Raw genomic sequence first — 17,621 nt, 5'->3', positions numbered from 1 at the left:
AGACATAAGACATAATATTGTTTTAGCTGACCTATTGTGAGAACACAGTAACCTCCTTATCTAGCTAACCCTGAGTTGGAGCAGCATGTTGAGGCTGAACTCCAGAGAACAACTGTGACTGCCTGTTCGTTGTCTAGAAAAGCAAGGAGAGACTGGATCATCCTAAAAGTCACAGATGGAAAAATAAAAATGATGCTGCCGTGTTTTTCAAACACGGAGTTGATCTGACGAGGTTTCTTAAAGAATAAAGTATTAGTATTGAGCTATGCTTATCTTGAAATGACTCCTGCAGAATTTGTGCAGATTTTTGTGAGTAATGTATGTGGTGACAGTAGGTATGAGCTGGTTAGCAGAAGAAAGTTAGCTAAATCTACATGACATGGAGGGTAATTTGATGAGGAATAGAATAGCAAGAGAATACAACTTATTCGAAACAGATTTGAAAACTGAAATAAAATCTACCTGGTGCTTATATTTTTGCTTGCGGGTGTCAATAAAAATCCAAAGATCTATTTTAGTTGGAATGTTTTTGCTCTTAATTCCAGAAATGAATGGGATGTTTTTTTAAAAGCCATCATTTTGCCAAAGTAAAGTTTCAAGAACCTTATTTCTATCTCGGTGTCATAAAAAAAAGCACTAGATAAAAAACTCAGGCAGAGTTATTTCATCGCTGTTTCCACTCAGTCCATTGAGTTGCTGCAGTTCATAGATATTCTAGAGGGTTCTTTACAGCCTGCCTCTTTTTGGCACTTAAGTAATTCTCAGGTCTAGCCTGGTGAGAAGTGACTAATTGTCTTGAGTTGTTAGTGTGCTGGGAATGGGGACCCACTTCAGTCAGTGACAGGGTGCACAATAATTTTGTTTTTCCCGTCCCTCCTTACCGCTCTCCCTCCACCCCCATCCTACCCCCCACCTCCCTCTCTCTCTCTCTCGTTCTCCATCTTGCAGCAGATTTTGCCCCTGTGCTTCTCAAGCTACTGAGCTGTAAAATTGACTGGACAGCAGGCAGTATACAGAATGAGACCTGGCATCATGGACACACTAACCTTGTGGAGGGCCACTGCTGCTGGCTGCACCTAAAGAGATGGAGACAGAATGTCAGCCATATTAGACTGAGAAAGGTTCAATGAGGAAGAAGGAGAGACCAGAGGGAGACAGACACGGAGAGACATATTGTTTCTTCATGACAAAACAATATGGCAACTTGGCAAAAGCAAATCTAAATCAATATGAGGTGGGCATAGGCTCTACACACAGGCAAAGGATGGAAACCGCATGAAGAGAAAAGTGGCAGCATGAGAAGAAATGTTAGCTACAGTATTACAGCCAACATGTTGATACGTTCGGTCTTTGTATTACTCAAAACTTAGCATCACTGACAAAATGTAGATTTTACCACCAAACAGGTAGGGGCAGATACCAGGACGGCTAAACGTGTCACAGCAAGGTTGTTTCATTTGAAATCATTTTAAAGATATTAATAAATGTTGCCAGAGGTCAATAAAGGTCAACCAGCCAGTCTATGTTCACAAATTCAATGGTGTCATTTGTGCCGTTATACATTTTTCAAATTGTAAAAACAAAATTTCCAGAGGTCACCAGAGATAACCTTGATAAAAATTAATTGTGCTATTTTTGTGCAACTTAAAATTTGGCATCACAGCTTATTGATCCCAAAACAATATGGCAACTTGGCAAAAGCAAATTTGTTTCATTTTGCAAATGTGGGGGGTGTGGGGGAGGTTTGTTGACCTTTGATGACCTCTTTGAATATTTATTAATATCTTTAAAATGATAGCAAACTAAAATTTTTGATGTGCAAATATTTCACACCAATATTTGATTTGAATGGGTAACTTTACTCAGATTGCTTTGGAGGATGTTAGGTTTAAAAAAAAGAGTTTGGGGACATTTTCAAGTTTATGTAATATTCTGCATTTTCCACAGAATACAAATGGAAACTATTTTTTACCGCTAGTAATACTAATATGCTAACATGTCAACTGTGATGACTCAGTACTTCTAAAACTCCTCTCTTCACACACAGTGTGACGTTGCCTCTGCCCTTCATAGAAATAATTACAGAACGCTACAATTAAAACACTCTGAATGTAGCTTGTTTGGCGTTCTTAAGGAGGTAACTGGAATTGGCTGGAAATGGCGGCGGAACAAAGCTTTTCAAAAAACTGAGATCGGAAATCAGCCCCGAGTTCTCTGATTGGTGCGTCTCCGACAAGAAGGTGGTTCCTGCATCAGTGTGGATCCCACCTCCCCTGTAATGAATTCAGCTCGTACCACTAGTCCTGGAACAAATCTGAGCAATCAATTACTATGAATCACAAATAGACTGGCTGCGGTTTAGATGTGAACAAATGGCGCTTCGGTCTCTTACAGATGATATTAGTGCTCTGAGCTTCTTTCTCTCCACAAGAGATTAAGCAGGTTTGTACTCTCTCAGGCGGCCAAGCGCTCTCTCTCCCTCCTCCCCCCTCTACACAACGCCCCCGCCCCTCCAGGGTGCTGCACTATCATTTGCAGGAAAATTACTTCAGTAATGAAGAATCCAGGCCCATAAATCCTTGTGGCCTCACCTTCCTTCGCTGCCCAAGTCTCGCTGAAGAGCTAGTAAAAATTCCCTTTAAAAAATTCATAGCGCAATTTTGCTCAAATCCCTCCCAGCAAGCACAATTATGGAACTTTCATCTCAATTGATTTATGTCTTGGGTAAAGAGATGAGGGGTTGGGGGGGACATCACTCACTGTGGGGGGTGGGGGGTCGCGGTGGAAAGCAAGGTTAGGGGGTTTGGAGAGAGGAAAATAACAAGTGGTAAATCATTGTTTTTAAACCGGAAGGTGTAGAGCCTTTTGTCAATTTCTCTGGATGTTTGTTGTACTGCAGGTGATGGCGAAATACACCGAGTACAGAGGAGGAGGAGGAGGAGGAGAAGGAGGAAGAGGAGGAGGAAGAGGAGGAGGAAGAGGCAAGGCAAGCATTTGAAAGTAGAAGTAAAACAGCAGAAAGAGGGGAAGGGGAAGAGAGAGGGAGAGAGAGGGACGAGGGCAAAAAGCAGTATTACACTTGATTAATAACACTAATCAAATTATACAGTGTTCCACTGTGCCCTGAAATCTGGGGCCATAATGTCCTCTAATAGCGAGGTTCATGGAGCTAAACTTCAGAGGGAAAACACAGCGCTGACTGCTGCACGCCTTAATGAAGGCAGTAAAACATCCATTTCCAGAAGCCATGAAATGAAAGGCGAGATTGTAGATGTGCACCCAGTGGCTCCCTGACTGCAAAAAAAAGAAAGAAAGAAAGAAAAAAAATAAGAGAACAAAATAAAACCCCCACAGAACACAGCTTTAGAGACAGGCAGAGAGATGCTTTACTGTCTTAGAGAGAGAAATGACGAGAGAATAAAATACATGTGGAGTTAAAGGGTAACGCCAACAACAAGGAGATATAACAAAAAAAAAAACTAGAAAGAGAGAAAGAAAGAGGCTGATGAAGCGGAGACAGAGAGGCAGGTTGGCAGATACTCACAGGGCTTCATTTCCAGAGAACTTCTCCTCTGGCATGAAGACAGTCATTTGTGTCTGCTGATTATGGATGAGCTCGGTTGCTTTACTGTGTCTGTTATACTTAGTGCTGCTGAAAGCAGCCACAATTCATCACTATTTAGCTGCTGATGCACCTAACCACACCATCCTCCCCCTCATCTATATCAATACCTTTCCATTAGAGGATCCCATTGTCCACTCAGGCATGCATTGTGTTGATCCATCTTTCCCTGCATATCTCCAGTTGTCCACCCATTCATGTGAGCAATCGCCCAGGTATTCATTCATACATCCCTCTGGCTGTGTGTCCGTCCGTCTGTTGGTATATACATTTATCTACGTATGCAGAGACTCCTCCATCATTTGTTCACACATCTATCAATACCTGCCGTGAGTGTGAGTAAGCCATGTACATGGTATATGACCTTTGCACCATGCTAGCTGCTGGTATGCTAGGTTTAACTTACCCAAACCTATTGCTATTGCTAGTTTAATGCTATGAAAGCATCAGTAGCAAAAGGGCTAAATGCTATTTAAAGTAACTCAGCTCAGTACAATGATATAGTTCTGCAGAATAAAACATGGTGAAGGAAGGACAACAAATGAAAAATAACAAACAATTTCCAAATTCTCTTGTAGCTGCAGTAGGTGTCTTTTATGGCAATATATTTTTTTTTACATTATTTGCTAAAACTATCACTGTGCCCAAGAGAAAATAGGTGAAAAAAAATCTAACTCCTCTGCCTTCTCTCTGTGGTCCTACTGCCATCTGCAGAAACAGAAAAACAACCAATCAGAGTCAGGGGGAGTGCCTTAGCACCGTCAGAAACAAACTAATGTTAAAGGAAAACCGCTCATCCGTCATCATCACCAGCGGCCATGATTGCTCGCTTGCACATTGATGGCAGGTCAGAGCTGTTGCGCAGCAGGGAGTGAGAGGAAAGGTGGAAATCTCATGCATTTCTGTAACCATTTAAAACGTTAGCTTAGCTTGATGCCAGGGCTGAAATGATTCGTCGAATTGATTACTGAATATCCTGGAGGGAAATGATCTGCCCTGTAATAAACACATTGTGGTCAGGTCGGAAGTTTTGTGTCTTGCAGGACAAAACTCTTGTTTCTGTCAACACCTACACCGTTGACGCTGTTGATTCTAGGTGCTATTTCCAGCTAAGGAGAGAGAAGTGCCCAGAAAATGTCAGAAACTGTGGAGAAATTTTAAACTGCGTGGTACTTTGTGATAACATAGCTTGAGGAAAATAGCATTGCTTCACTCCAAGAAAAGCAGTGTTAGAAGAGCCCTTTTTGTTTTACAAAACAAATGAAAGCAATTGTATTTTACTGACACAAACATTCAAAACTACTGGATCTCAATTTCACCCAGAAACAACATTTCAAACTTCACTTCCCACTTCTCTTCTCATTCAGATGCTTCAAAAATGTAAGGACTTAATCACAAAGTATAGAGCGGCGTGTAGATCTGCACCAAAAAGTATGATGTGTTTCAAGACTATTGCATTTAATCAACTAAATTGCACAAGTTAAAAACAATCAAATCAGCTTTAGCATCTGGAGTTAAGTAAATACTACTTCATTGTCCTTTGGGCAAGAATTCATCAAGAGAGCTGACGGGAGGAAAAAAGAGAGAGAAAAGAATAACAACAACAAAGCTGAGAAAACACAGATTGCTATTGTTATTATTATCATAATTACAGTTGTGCTTATCATGCAAGCAGCCTCAATCAGGATGAAATACAGTTTCATTTGATGAAGCTTCCTGTTTTGACTGGCTGGAGCTCCAGAACCGCACACTTGGCTGGCGTGCCAAAAACTCAATCAAGCACAATTACTTAGCCATCAGATAGAAATGTAATTGATTTGAAAGCTGACATGAGATATAACTACATTACAGTAGGGGCACAGCGGGGAGGCTCCTCGGGGACAGGGCCTACGGGGAGCTCATTACCGCCAAGCTTTGAATTATTGAGTGCTAAGGCTGTGACATTGAGGAATGGAGGCGGGCGATTGGCTGCAACAACTCGGCAAGTGTTTATCTCAACTTACAGCAATCTAAGACATCTGATGGAGTTATCTCCCTGCGCATGAATATTGCAGAGGATGAAGTTGTAATGGTTTATAATTGAAAGGGTTCAGACCAAGATGGAGTCCGGGACGCACATCGTGTCTGTTCTTTCAGTTCTCTTGTCGTCGTAACGACCGGAGCCAAGAAAAACACGGAGGCCCGTCCAGCGGCGGGCCGCTTCCGCGGAAAGAACGCACCCAGACCCTGGATCCCATGTTGAGTGGACATCTTTAAGTTGTCAATCCTTTATGTGGAAACATCAAGTTGTACTCAAACGTTGGCAGCTTGCTGTGTCGCCAAAGAATGAGGCTTTCAAAGGTTCTACTTTCACTTAGGCTCTTATTTTTGCGTTTGCTAGGCTTACTGAGTTCGTAGTAGGGGCTGAACGACTTCATATGTTTTAAAGGCGAGGTCAACAGGTCGACATGTCGCTGTGACGTCATAGAAACCACAAGAGAAAATGCTTTATTAGTTATATTTACAGCCAGGCATGCCACTATAACAAATAATTTAATTTGTATTACGCCTTCGGTAAATTATTTAATATTTTTATACAATTCAAAAGTATCTGACAAACTCACTTAGCCTATTGTAGAGGAAAGAATCGACATAAGAAAAAGTATTCATAACATGCCAAGTTCACATTTTGTCACATTAGAAACAAACATCAGTGTGTTATCAGTGGGATGTTATGTCATGGACCGGTGCAAAGTAGAGCAGCTGAGATGCAAAACTAAAATGGTCTCAAAAATATGATCAAAATCAAGAAATTGTACTCTGAATAACCCTTACTCGGATACCCCTAAATAAATTCTGTTGTAGCTACTTTCTTTTAGAAGTCAGTTAATAAAATAAAGTCCATTTATGTTGTTTAATCGTGATGTAAATTCAGCTGTTCTGTGAAAGCAAAAAAGCATCACAAAGACAAAAACACTGAGCTATTTGGGAAGAAATGTTGCAAAAAAAAAAAAAAACTTCTACAGCTTCGCCCTTTTAGAGACTAACTTTTAGCTTTTAGCTGCAACAGCAGCAGAAAGTAGCTCTAAAAATATTTACTCAGGGGCGCTGAATATGAATACATCCCAGACAGATTCAGGATCATTTTTGAAAGCCGTGCCACGTTTCCCTTCCCCTCTAATCACGGCCTGCTTTCTCACATGAAATCTCAATAAAACACACTTAAATCTGTAGCTGTGGTGCAGAAAAAGTTCGCCAGTATAAATACTTCTGCAAAGCGGGGCATACGTATCATTTCTGAAGTCGTTTGCCAGCAGCCATATCCTTTTAATACTTTTCTCAATTTGTGCTCTTTGTAGCTTTCTAGATACAAAGAGCTTAAATTAGGTGAAAACCTCCCTTGAGACAGAGAGGGTTGAAGAAATATATCTGCCTGACCCCGATTAGCAGACTATGAGTCTTTTCCCTAAAGTGCTGAGAGATGACTGTTGAGAGGATAAAGATATAAGTCACTGTGGAGGGGCCTCCGGGTCCCCGAGGAAATGGGGGCCCGTCTACCTCTGGGAAAGCTCTGCCCCTTAGGCTTCTGCCGCTGATCTCTCTGTCTCTCCTATCCTCTCTATCACTCTTCTCTATCCTCACACAGCCCTCCTGTGAGCCTTCTCGTGAAGGGAAAAAAAAAAAGAGAACTCAATTAATTCAGGCAAAATGAGAACGAGGGAGGAGGCGGAGGCGACAGGAGCCAAGAGACACGCAGAACAAGCGGGAGAGAGCTGGATGTCAATCTGCAGCCTGGAAACGGCAAACAGACCATAGGTTGACTGTGCCTGTGCATTAAGTCTTTAGCCGAGTTAATCCTCTCTACAGTATAAACATGGCTGCCGAAGGAATGCCCTTCATTAGAGTGAGGGATGCTGGGTAAATAGTCAGGTCAGCGGGGGGGGAGGAAAGGGAAAGAGCAAAGCGGGAGAGCCGGAGAAGGATTGGGCTGACTAGATTTAAAACGTAATTTAACTCAATCTTCAGACGTGTTGTTTAGCTAACCGATGCCTACGGGGATTCACAGATGAGCGTTTCAATAAATAGCCGTACGAAGATGCTGGTATAATATTCTGAGTCGCAGGATCCTAACTGAAGCCTGCAATCCCCAGGTAGACGCTTTCAATCGCTTGTTAACACATATTGATGGAGAGTCGACCAATCAGATGGCAGCAAATCGCTGCATCTCAAGGTGAGGACTGTTTGTTGACATCTGAACCTGAAGTACTAAAATAGAAATAAAGTGGGATTTAATTGACTTTGAGTGTGACTGTTGGCGCCAGAAGGACAGATCTGATTATTTTCAAAACTGCTGAGCTGCTGGGGGTTTTCACCCACAACCATCGCTCAGGTTTACACAAACAAAAAGAGAGAAGAAGAGAAAATGTTCAAAGAGTGGCAGGTGAGTGGACTGAAAGGCCTCGTTAACGTCAATGACCAGTAGAGAAAAGACGGACAGGTTCCAGATTAGGAATGAAACTATTAGTCAGATTAATCGTGATGAACGGATTATTGAAATAATCACCTGCTGATTTAGTAATCGATTAATCACCAAATTGAGTTTATAGACTCTAAAAAGGCCTTTTAATGAGAGAACAGGCTCAGAGCAGTTAGATATATACATTTTGCATTTACGATGATAGAAAAAAAACTATTTGTATGTTCTACCCAAAACTCCTCAAGTAAAATCATTTCAACTTCACCTGGTTCAAATTCTGCAAAAAAAAAAAAAAAAAGAAGAAAAATCTCCTATGAGCACCCTATGGTGTCCAATTATTAATCGGTTATTCCGAAAAATTGTCAACAGGTTATCCCTACAGTGTATTGATGTTAAGTCAAGCAGAAAGAGCTGAGCTTTTCACATGTTGATGTCAGAAATGTTTTCTAGCTGCAGATGCATCCTTTGCTACACATAGTTGGAGTGTGCACTACAGGAATGCTGTGTTTTTACATTTTAAGCAATAAAATGTAAAAACAAAATTAAAACAAATAAAATAATTTATTGGTAAAGTGTTTCTACAATTGTATTAAAAGGCTTAATTCTTTTTTACATTGACAGGATAATCAATAGAATAATCTATTACTAAAATAATCATTAGTTGCAGTTCTATTCCAGATAAAGAAAGGCAACAGAAGCTAAATTGGCCTCTCTTTACAACTAAGGTATACAGGAAATCATAACTGAACGTTTTGGGCAATGGTTTTCACACTTTGGGCCTCTTAGTAGCAGTTGAGCCTTTTGTTTAAAGACCACAGCCAAACTGAGCACTGCTGCCGAACACCTCCATCCCTTTATGGCCACAGTGTTTCCCCTCTTCTAACCAAATCATCTCAAAATGGTTCTCACAACAATCTCCAATGGCCTCCAGAGTCACCTAATTAAAACCTCCCCCACCTGACATGATGGATGCGCAGCCGACAAATCTGCCTCAGCTGCATAATGATATCATGTCAGTACGGAGCAAAATCTCTGAGGAATGTCTCAGACACCTTGTGGAGAATTAAGGATGTTCAGTACTGACTATTAGAAAGGTGGAGCAAATATAGGCCCGTTTACACCGAGCTGATCCAGCACTGGGACTTTTTCAAATCCAGTTGTAGAGTGAAAGTTTTCTTTATCACCAGAATAGAGGTGTGAAGCTCTCGCACACATATGCACAGATAACAACAAAAACAATGGCAGCTAGCATTGTGTCATGTTGCGCTAGTTAGCCTGTTCAGTTCACACAAAGGAATATCAGTGTATCATGAGCACTTCGTTCATGGGAGACGGCTTAGCTAGTGAGGTGGAAGCTAAGGGTCAAAAATGCACATGTTTCCAATGACATGCTAAAATCGCACCGCCATCTAGTGGTCTGGCATGAATATTACAACTGACTCAAAGTGTCTTGGATGCATCTAAATGTGGAACTTTTTCCCAATCAACGTAAAAAAAAATGCCGGCATTTTACGGGCAGCAGACACGTGTGAACATAGCCACAGTGACTGCTATGAAAAGAAAAGTGGCCTAAAATGTCAGTATGTAAAACAAAGCAGCCTATGTTGAAGATGAAAAGTACAAGACAAGGCAAAAGAAAGATCAATCTGTTCCATGACTGGAAAAGATAAAACAAATAAAAACAACTGGTCCATTTCCCTCCCTAGTGCCTTCATTAGAGCTGTAAAATGCCCCCCCCCCCACCCCCAGTGCAAGTGTAAGTAAGCAGCTGCTTTGGCCTTTAAATTTAACTGCAGTACGTATTTTTATGTCGTACCAGCCTCAACTCTGCGACAAATCTAGTGAAACAGGAAAGTAAGAGAGGTCCAACTTTCCAAATGATGAATGTAGCTCATCTAAAGAAGCAGGAGACTCTGCGTCAAATGGGTTTCCCTGAACATTCATCTGCCACAGGTACTTCAAGAGTGACTGAATGAGTCTGTATGAACATTTTTTTGACGCTCTTTAGAGGCTCTTAATATAGTTACACTTCTAGGAGCTGAAGGGAAGGGAAAGAGGAAGGCGGGGTTGCCAAAGTTCATGAAATAAATAGAGGCTGCACGAGCTTTTAAAATTACCACGAGTCTTGAACTTGGAACGGTGTCTGAACCGAAACTGCAGAGTAAAAGCACAAGACTGTTGAGCGAAGTACGTCAACTAAGTCATAAGACACCCTTAGTCAATGGCTGATAGTGTTCCTCGCATTAGCCCAAATCAAAATTAGATCTATCTTGAACAATCTAATAAAAACAGCCATATGATGACACTTTTACTCATTTATGCTTTCCATTTTCTCCTCTGCAATCCCTTCAAGAGAATAACTTCTCCTTTGTTCACAGGCCCTGTGAAAGGGGGATTGAGCTGTAATCGTGTGCCACCATCTGTGTGGCCTAAAAGAAAAAAATCATCCTTTTTATTCTAGATCAACGTCCAGTTGAGCAAGCGTGGAGACCTCAAATGGCCTTAATAAAGTTTTAGGTCAAATATGAACCTAAAGAGCACGAAAACTTATTAAGACCTCAATTTACTACTTAAGTGGACGGTGTCGTCTTGTCTTAGCCAAACATCAGCTGACACTGATACGCTAAAAAAAAAAAAAAAAAAAAAAAAAAAAAAGGCAACCTAAAAAGTTTGTTGTTTAACAATCTGTTTCTAATTAACCACAAAATGAGACACTTTCTGTGTAAAATATTTCCTTTTTCACATTTTGTCAATTATAGTCGTCTTTAGGGGCAAGTTAACTATAATTGACTTACCCCAAAAATTTTTACTTTACTACTTACAAAGTAAAAAATGTTTTGAAGATAACTAAAGCTCAGTCATACTGGACAGGGGCCTCCATACAAAAAAAACCTCCTTTACTATTCCTTTAATATTCAATATATATATGAATATTATGGAAAAGTGAATTTGTTGCAGTAACTCAATTTCCCAAGAGAAAAAAAAAAGTTTTATACAAAGACTAATATTTTCAAGCCCTTATTTTTGTTAATTATACTGATTTTCTGCTTACAGTTAATGAAAACATAACATTTATTATCGATATGTTCATGTTTAACACTTGCTAAAAGGTAAATCCTACTTAGAATCCTAATCTTAATTGGTTGAATGTGGTTGTAGAACCAAAAGTTACACGTTGGCCTCATCTGATCAAGATCTGTTTTTAGATGGATTGTGGCAAAGTGGAAATTGGAATTATTATTCAACAATTATTTTTCTTCTTTTTGTTTTTTAATAACCTAACTGTGCTTTAAATTTCTCCACAAGTTTCTCCCTGACCTGCCTGCTGTTTTATTTGGTTTTCAATATGCTGTTTGTTCACTCTTGTTCTCTCTAAAAAAAGAAACCTGACACCTTTATAAAAAAAATAATAATAATTTATACTGAGAGAGTACTTTTAAAGAGAACCGTTTTTATTTATGGTAATCAGAGTGAAGAAGGCTCAATATAAACGCAACATTTTAAAAACCATTAATTATTTTCTGTTTAATTCACATTTATGTTCTGGTTTGTTGTGGTCTGTCACGAAATTAAAAAAAAAATAAAAATAAAAAATGCATCAAAGTTTGTGGTTGCAACATCACAAAATGTTAAAAAGTTGAAGCACTTCTATAAGGCACTGCATGTCTGGAACCTCGGCCTGATGTCATCGCTGTGGGGGGAAAGCAGATCTTTAATGAGATACCATGTCAGCCTCTATGCAAGTCTAACAGGAAGGAAGGAGGGGAGGCGGTGAGAGTTCACACTTAGCTGCGTCGTTGGTGGTGATCCGTTGAGAAAATGAGAGAGAAACCACAACCTATGTGCCTATTGTGCAAACTTGAAAAACCACAGAGTGCTACAAGTTGCTAACAGAGCAGGTGAACTGCACATGGGCTGAAACCGCAGCCCAACACAAACCGAACCTTCTGTCCTGACAAATAAACACTCGTTTTCGAACTTCTCACCTCGAGTTCAGAGGAGACGCACGTTCACGTCAGAAGCTTCCACGCACTTTGATACGAGTATAAAAATGTCCCCTCAACTCCATCAACAGAGGAAGACTGGATACGGTTTCATATCCAAACGGACTGACTAATACTCTGGAAGTCTGTGGCTTAACACTAGAGTGTCCCTTTCTGCTGGGCAGTTCAAAAAATACAACACAATGAGAGACAAATGATAACACAAGCTTACTGAATGCTTGAATATGAAGCTTCCAGCTCACCTCCATCAATACATCTGAATCCCCAGACGCCTGCACTACTTCTCCTCTGACCTGAACATGACACCGGGACAAGAAACACCAGGCAACCATTTAGTTTTGTTTGTCCTCCCGAGTCTGTCTGGGCTTCCAGAAACATTACCCTCGCATTCACCCTAATCCCCAGTGAATGAAATGCAAGGTAGCCTGTATGCAGACAAAAAAGAAAGCCAAGCCAAACAGGTGACTGCGTATCGGTGACAGACCACCGTGGTGGCCGCAGCCATCAAACATGGCCGCCGTGACGCATCCCTTCTTCTGCGCTTAGCCTCGACGGGCGAGATATTGACTTACGTTGAGCGGGTTATGCTTCAAGAGTCATTCAACGGGGGAACAACTGTGCACGGTTCAGTGGCTTTTGGCTGGCACAGACGGAGCGCTGTAGATAACGGCAGCGTTTGGAGCCGCAGGGTATCAGTTGACCCGGACCAATTATTCATAAAGCCTTATTGTGATGGGTGCCGCTGCGATCAAGTCAGGCAGAAGCAGTTGAGAGAACAAGAACTGGCAGTGTTGGGTGTCAGGACATAAAATGTAATCCCAAGTAAAAAAAAAAAAAAAAAACGTCCATAAGAGTAAACAGATTTCAAAAGACAACTAGGATGGTTGGTGAATAGGAGTTGGAAAACTACAAGTTCCCAAGTGAAGGTTTTAAACAAATAAATTGTGATTGGTCAAATAATATTCCCAAGAAAGTTTTCCAAATCTACAGTCGACCCAAACATTTGCTGGAATGAGGGACCACAGCTGCCCACCAATACTTGAGACCCCCTATAAAAAGGTGTGTAACTTCCTTTTCTGATAGTTTGAACACAAAGTATTCCTTAATATGCATTAATATACATTGGAAACCATCTTAGTACTAACTTGGAATCCAATATCTAACAGTTTTCCTTATTTCCTCTCTTTGACTGTGCAGAAGTCATCCAATCATGCCCAAAAGCATTTCAGCTTTAAAAGCTGGATTTTTGTTTGAGTATTTCAGAAAAAAACCCCAGAATAACCTTTTTTTTTTTTTTTTTGGTATAATTTGGAGTTATGTAGTTAATAGCTGAATCTGCAAATACCGAACTCCATACGGATGAAGACCCACTGGAACCAAAACAGTTGCATGTATTTTATAAAATAGTGCAGCTAAAGGCGAGCCCTAAATACAACTGAATATCTGTGCAAAGACTTGAACGTTCATCTTCCACAGATACAAAACTCTATTCCTCAAATCTAAGCAGTTTTCCTAAGAAAAATTGGTATTAGATGTGCAGAAGGTGAGGAGATGTAAAGGTTGCTCTGCAAACTATTGATTATTCCACTTTTTTTCATTATGCACTACTTCGGTGTATTTTTATTTTTACTAAAATCCCAGTAAAAATACACCAAAAGTTGAAGCTGTAAGATGACAAAATGTGGGAAAAGTTCAGGGCGTATGCAGCCTTTTTCCAAAGCGCCATATGATGAGCATGATCTTCAGTGGCAGAACACAGGTAACATCATTAAGCCACTCCCTGAGAAAGCATATTATGCTGCAGGGCAGAAGACGCTCAACATTTCTGCAAAAACAATCAGAAAGGAGCTGCTGAGAGGAACCTTTGAGGCACGAACCCAACGAGAGCTGACAGAGAAACCTGGCAGAAGCCGTTCACCTTTTAGCTCGGATGAGCAGCTCTGCTCACATCTATTTACAATCAAAATGAGCCGCAAAAACGCGTACCCCCAAGCAGACACAAAAGGCCCACTTATGTGGAAGCACAACAGTGTGGCAATTATCGGAGAGAGGAGCAATGCTGGATCGGTTACAGTTGTTGAATGTTAATTACAGCGTTTTACGGCGTCGAGGAGATAACGAGTTAGCGCCTGGTGACAGCAGCGACACGTCCTTTAACGAGAGCCGTGGAAATTTATGAAACTTGAGATCAGGGACAATGAGGCGTTGCTGGCTTGTCAGACACTCTGCTGCTCTCCCTCCCTTAGTCCTAATGAAGGCGCACGCTCGTTCCTCTCCTTCGTTTCCCCACCTTCAGTCCAAAATGATTGCTATTCATTTAGAACGGGTTAAAAAAAAAAAAATCTGTAAATTGGGATGTTATCTTTGGCCAATCTAAATGCTTTCCACCCGTCTGCTAACGCCGTTATGATTCCCTGTTCGCCTCATCTCAAATTTATGAGATAGGTTTTCGTTGTGGTTATTTTTTATTTTTTTTACCAACAAGGACATATTTCAGAAAATTCTAGTCGCCCCTGTCTGAAGCGAGGGATCAAGAGCTGGGTGAAATCTGGGAAGCCGTAGCGGTCATTCTGTGAAGCCTGGTTTGGAATTTAGGTTAATGGAACCATTATTAGGGCTCAGCTTTAATGCCCGCCATGCTTAAGAGGATACATACCCTTCATATTTAGAATAATCCCTGGAAAAATCTTAAATTCCTCCCCCCTGCCTTCCTCATTTTAGCTACGCACTTTGAAACAGCAGAGGTCAGAACCTACAGAAAACAGGCCAGACGACTACTAAAAGTGAGGAGTTATCGATTTGCTACAGAGGAGAATAAGAGACATTCTTCTTCTTTTGTACCAAACTCTAACACGGAGTTACTCCTAGGACATTTGTGGGAACCTATATTAGCATATATAGCACTTTATACACAGGAAGAAAAGATGGAGCACCGGGATGGTGTTCAGATGTCAATAAAAACAGGTGTTAACCAGCTTAGCAAAGATGTTAAGAGCTTGGATAATCCTAGCCTGGATCCAAGCGGGGCTCCTGCTCTGGAATACTAATGCCCACGATGCATGGTGGAATCACACAAAGTTGATTACGGGCTTAGACTAGACTAGTACAAGTGGAAGGAGGTGTCAAAGCTTCATTTGCAATTATTTACAACCAATACATGTTCCTTTGTCTGCCAGCCTAGTCATATATTAATCAATGTTTTTCTGTAAAAATCACTTTACCTGCGTTGGAGTTACGTTCCGCCCCCTGAAAAGCACCAAAGTAAATTCATGGAGGACTTAACCTGTAAATTCTGTTCAGCATTAAACATACGGTTCAGTTTTCTCCCAACTGATCCCCATCTGGATAAAAGGTTTGCTCATCTTAGAAAAAAAAAATAATAATCATGTCACACACATGACCTTGTGGTGTTTATCTTTCTAAATACGACAAAAGCCCCTAAAACGGGCTCATCCATGCTGATCCTCGGCTAAGCCTTGGCAGAATATGCCGTGTCATTGAGCCCCAGCAATCAACACCGCCATTGTGTGTCCAGCCATCAAGTAAGCAGAGAAGGTCTAAAGTAGAATGTTAACTTCATATTTCAAACCAAAGAGGATGTAATATCTTATAAGTCTTTTGAACTCCAGATTTTTAAGGATAAAAATGAGTGCTTACAGAGAAATGTGTGTAGAATTTATATGTGTACCGTTTGTATTAACATGGTGGTGGCAGAATCACCAGAATCAACAGAGTGACAAACGTACGTTAAAAATATACATGCATTATGAGCATTTAAAGGGGCAAAGTTATGTAAAATCTATTTTTGGGGGGGTTTACATCATGCTATAATATTCCCTCATCAAAAATGTAGCTGGAGTTTTATCTTGAAACTTTCATGCATGTCTGAGAAATCCTTTAATCTCCCATGGCAAAAATTCAGCTGGACCCCGAGACTAAGTTCATCGTTGGAGCCGAGATTTTCAAGAGTTCGAGCTCCCGCCCCACAGAGCAGAAGTCCCCACTCTGCTAATTGCTGCTGACTAGTCTGAAGGAGCAAACACCAGGTAGAACTGTGCATCTGCTGAGCTCATCATACAAAGCTACGTCTCAGAGCAACAGGTTAAATGGTTAATAGAGACACAAAGGCTCAATTTCAAGGTGATAAATTACAAAGTCAAATTTTTTTTAAGTGATGTCATATAGATAACATTTTTATTACAAATGGTAATAAAACATAGTTAACACAGTTATTTGATTGTACTGGAAAATGACAGATGTGCCAGGAAAATACATAATACTGCCCCTTTAAAAATGTATGTGCTGCTGTGTAATCGTCTGTCGCATGAAATCCCAAGAAAACATGTTGAAGTTGCAATGTGGCAAAAATGGGTACAACTGCCCAGACTGCAGATTGTTGCACTGATTTGTTTTTTTTGTTGTTGTTGTTTTTTTTAAAAAACAAAAACAAAACAAAACAATAAAACCTCTTGAAAAATTACATGGCATATTTTGAGTTTTCAATAAGGTTCTGTTGGTTAAATTGACCTATTTGACTGAACCAGTAAACATGTGCCTATCTGAACACAACAGACAACACCTACAGCAAAGCAATCAAAGCTTAAACACACCACAAATCCATATTCAGAACATAGAACATGCCCCCACACACACAAAAAAAATATGTCTGCAACTAAAAAGTAAAAAGTAAACAAACCAACACCTCCGCCTGAAAGCACTTAGAATGGAATTAGAAGTCTTCATCGATCTCAAAACACACCGCCGCGTCTGTTTGGGCAAAAATAGGCTAAATAAATGCGACAGTCATTTCTGTTTCACTTAATCAACTGTGAATGCATCACCTCGCCTGCTGCATGCATTCGTACAACTTTACATGCCACCGCATAATCAAATCAGCATCTGGTGTCAGGGTTGCTTGTGGTTCGGGGTGCTCTCATTTGTAAACACCACCTGCCAGTTCTCACTCCTCTTCACTTGCCGGGTGACATTAGCGCGAGCGTGAAATACGATGTGTTTTGCGCTGAGCAAAGCTCGGCGCCGCGTACATCTGAGTCTGTCCCCCCCCCCTCTTTCCACCTGGAAAGCAAGCGTGAATAATCTGTGGTCACCTAAGTCAGGGAGGGTTGTCATGCATGAGACAGCTGCCAGACAGCTGCAGTAACACATGAAGACCAGATCCTTAAATCCTCCCTGAGTAACACAAAATTATTATTATTATTTTCTTATGTGTTTGATTTTTAAAACTTCCATAGATTCATTTTCTAAATAACCTGTACTGCCTTGAAACATTTTTTTTGCATATTTTTTAATCATACAAAAAACCGCAAACTTGAATGTATTATTTTGCTATTTTGCCAGCAATAATTTTATATAATTTTTAATAATAGAAATCAGAATAGCATGGCATGCATTTGTATATCGCCCCATGTATTGTGATATCCCTAAACAAAGTACAAGGAATTCAATTACCTTCAAAAGTCATTAAACTGGTGAACAGATGCCGTGTGTGTGTGTGTGTGTGTGTGTGTGTGTGTGTGTG

General features: G+C 40.5%; 1 protein-coding gene across 6 annotated transcripts in view; it reads right to left on the bottom strand.

The window, feature by feature from the left end:
- Positions 1–17,621, bottom strand: part of fbrsl1 (fibrosin-like 1) — a 353,739-nt gene that overhangs the window by 134,632 nt on the left and 201,486 nt on the right. For 4 of the 6 annotated variants that reach the window (XM_088009073.1, XM_088009069.1, XM_088009072.1 and 1 more), the window contains exon 5: positions 1,047–1,076. The exons of the other annotated variants lie outside the window; for them this stretch is intronic. In XM_088009073.1, coding sequence (XP_087865199.1) covers positions 1,047–1,076 — 30 coding nt within the window. The remainder of the gene's footprint in view (positions 1–1,046; positions 1,077–17,621) is intronic. 6 annotated transcript variants of the gene reach the window in all.

The sequence above is a fragment of the Poecilia mexicana genome, unplaced genomic scaffold (genome assembly GCF_051168715.1).
Source record: "Poecilia mexicana isolate PSO_F unplaced genomic scaffold, ASM5116871v1 scaffold_9, whole genome shotgun sequence".
Lineage (NCBI taxonomy): Eukaryota > Metazoa > Chordata > Actinopteri > Cyprinodontiformes > Poeciliidae > Poecilia > Poecilia mexicana.
Note: the sequence above shows the minus strand (reverse complement) of the source record. Positions and strands in the feature narration are given on the sequence as shown.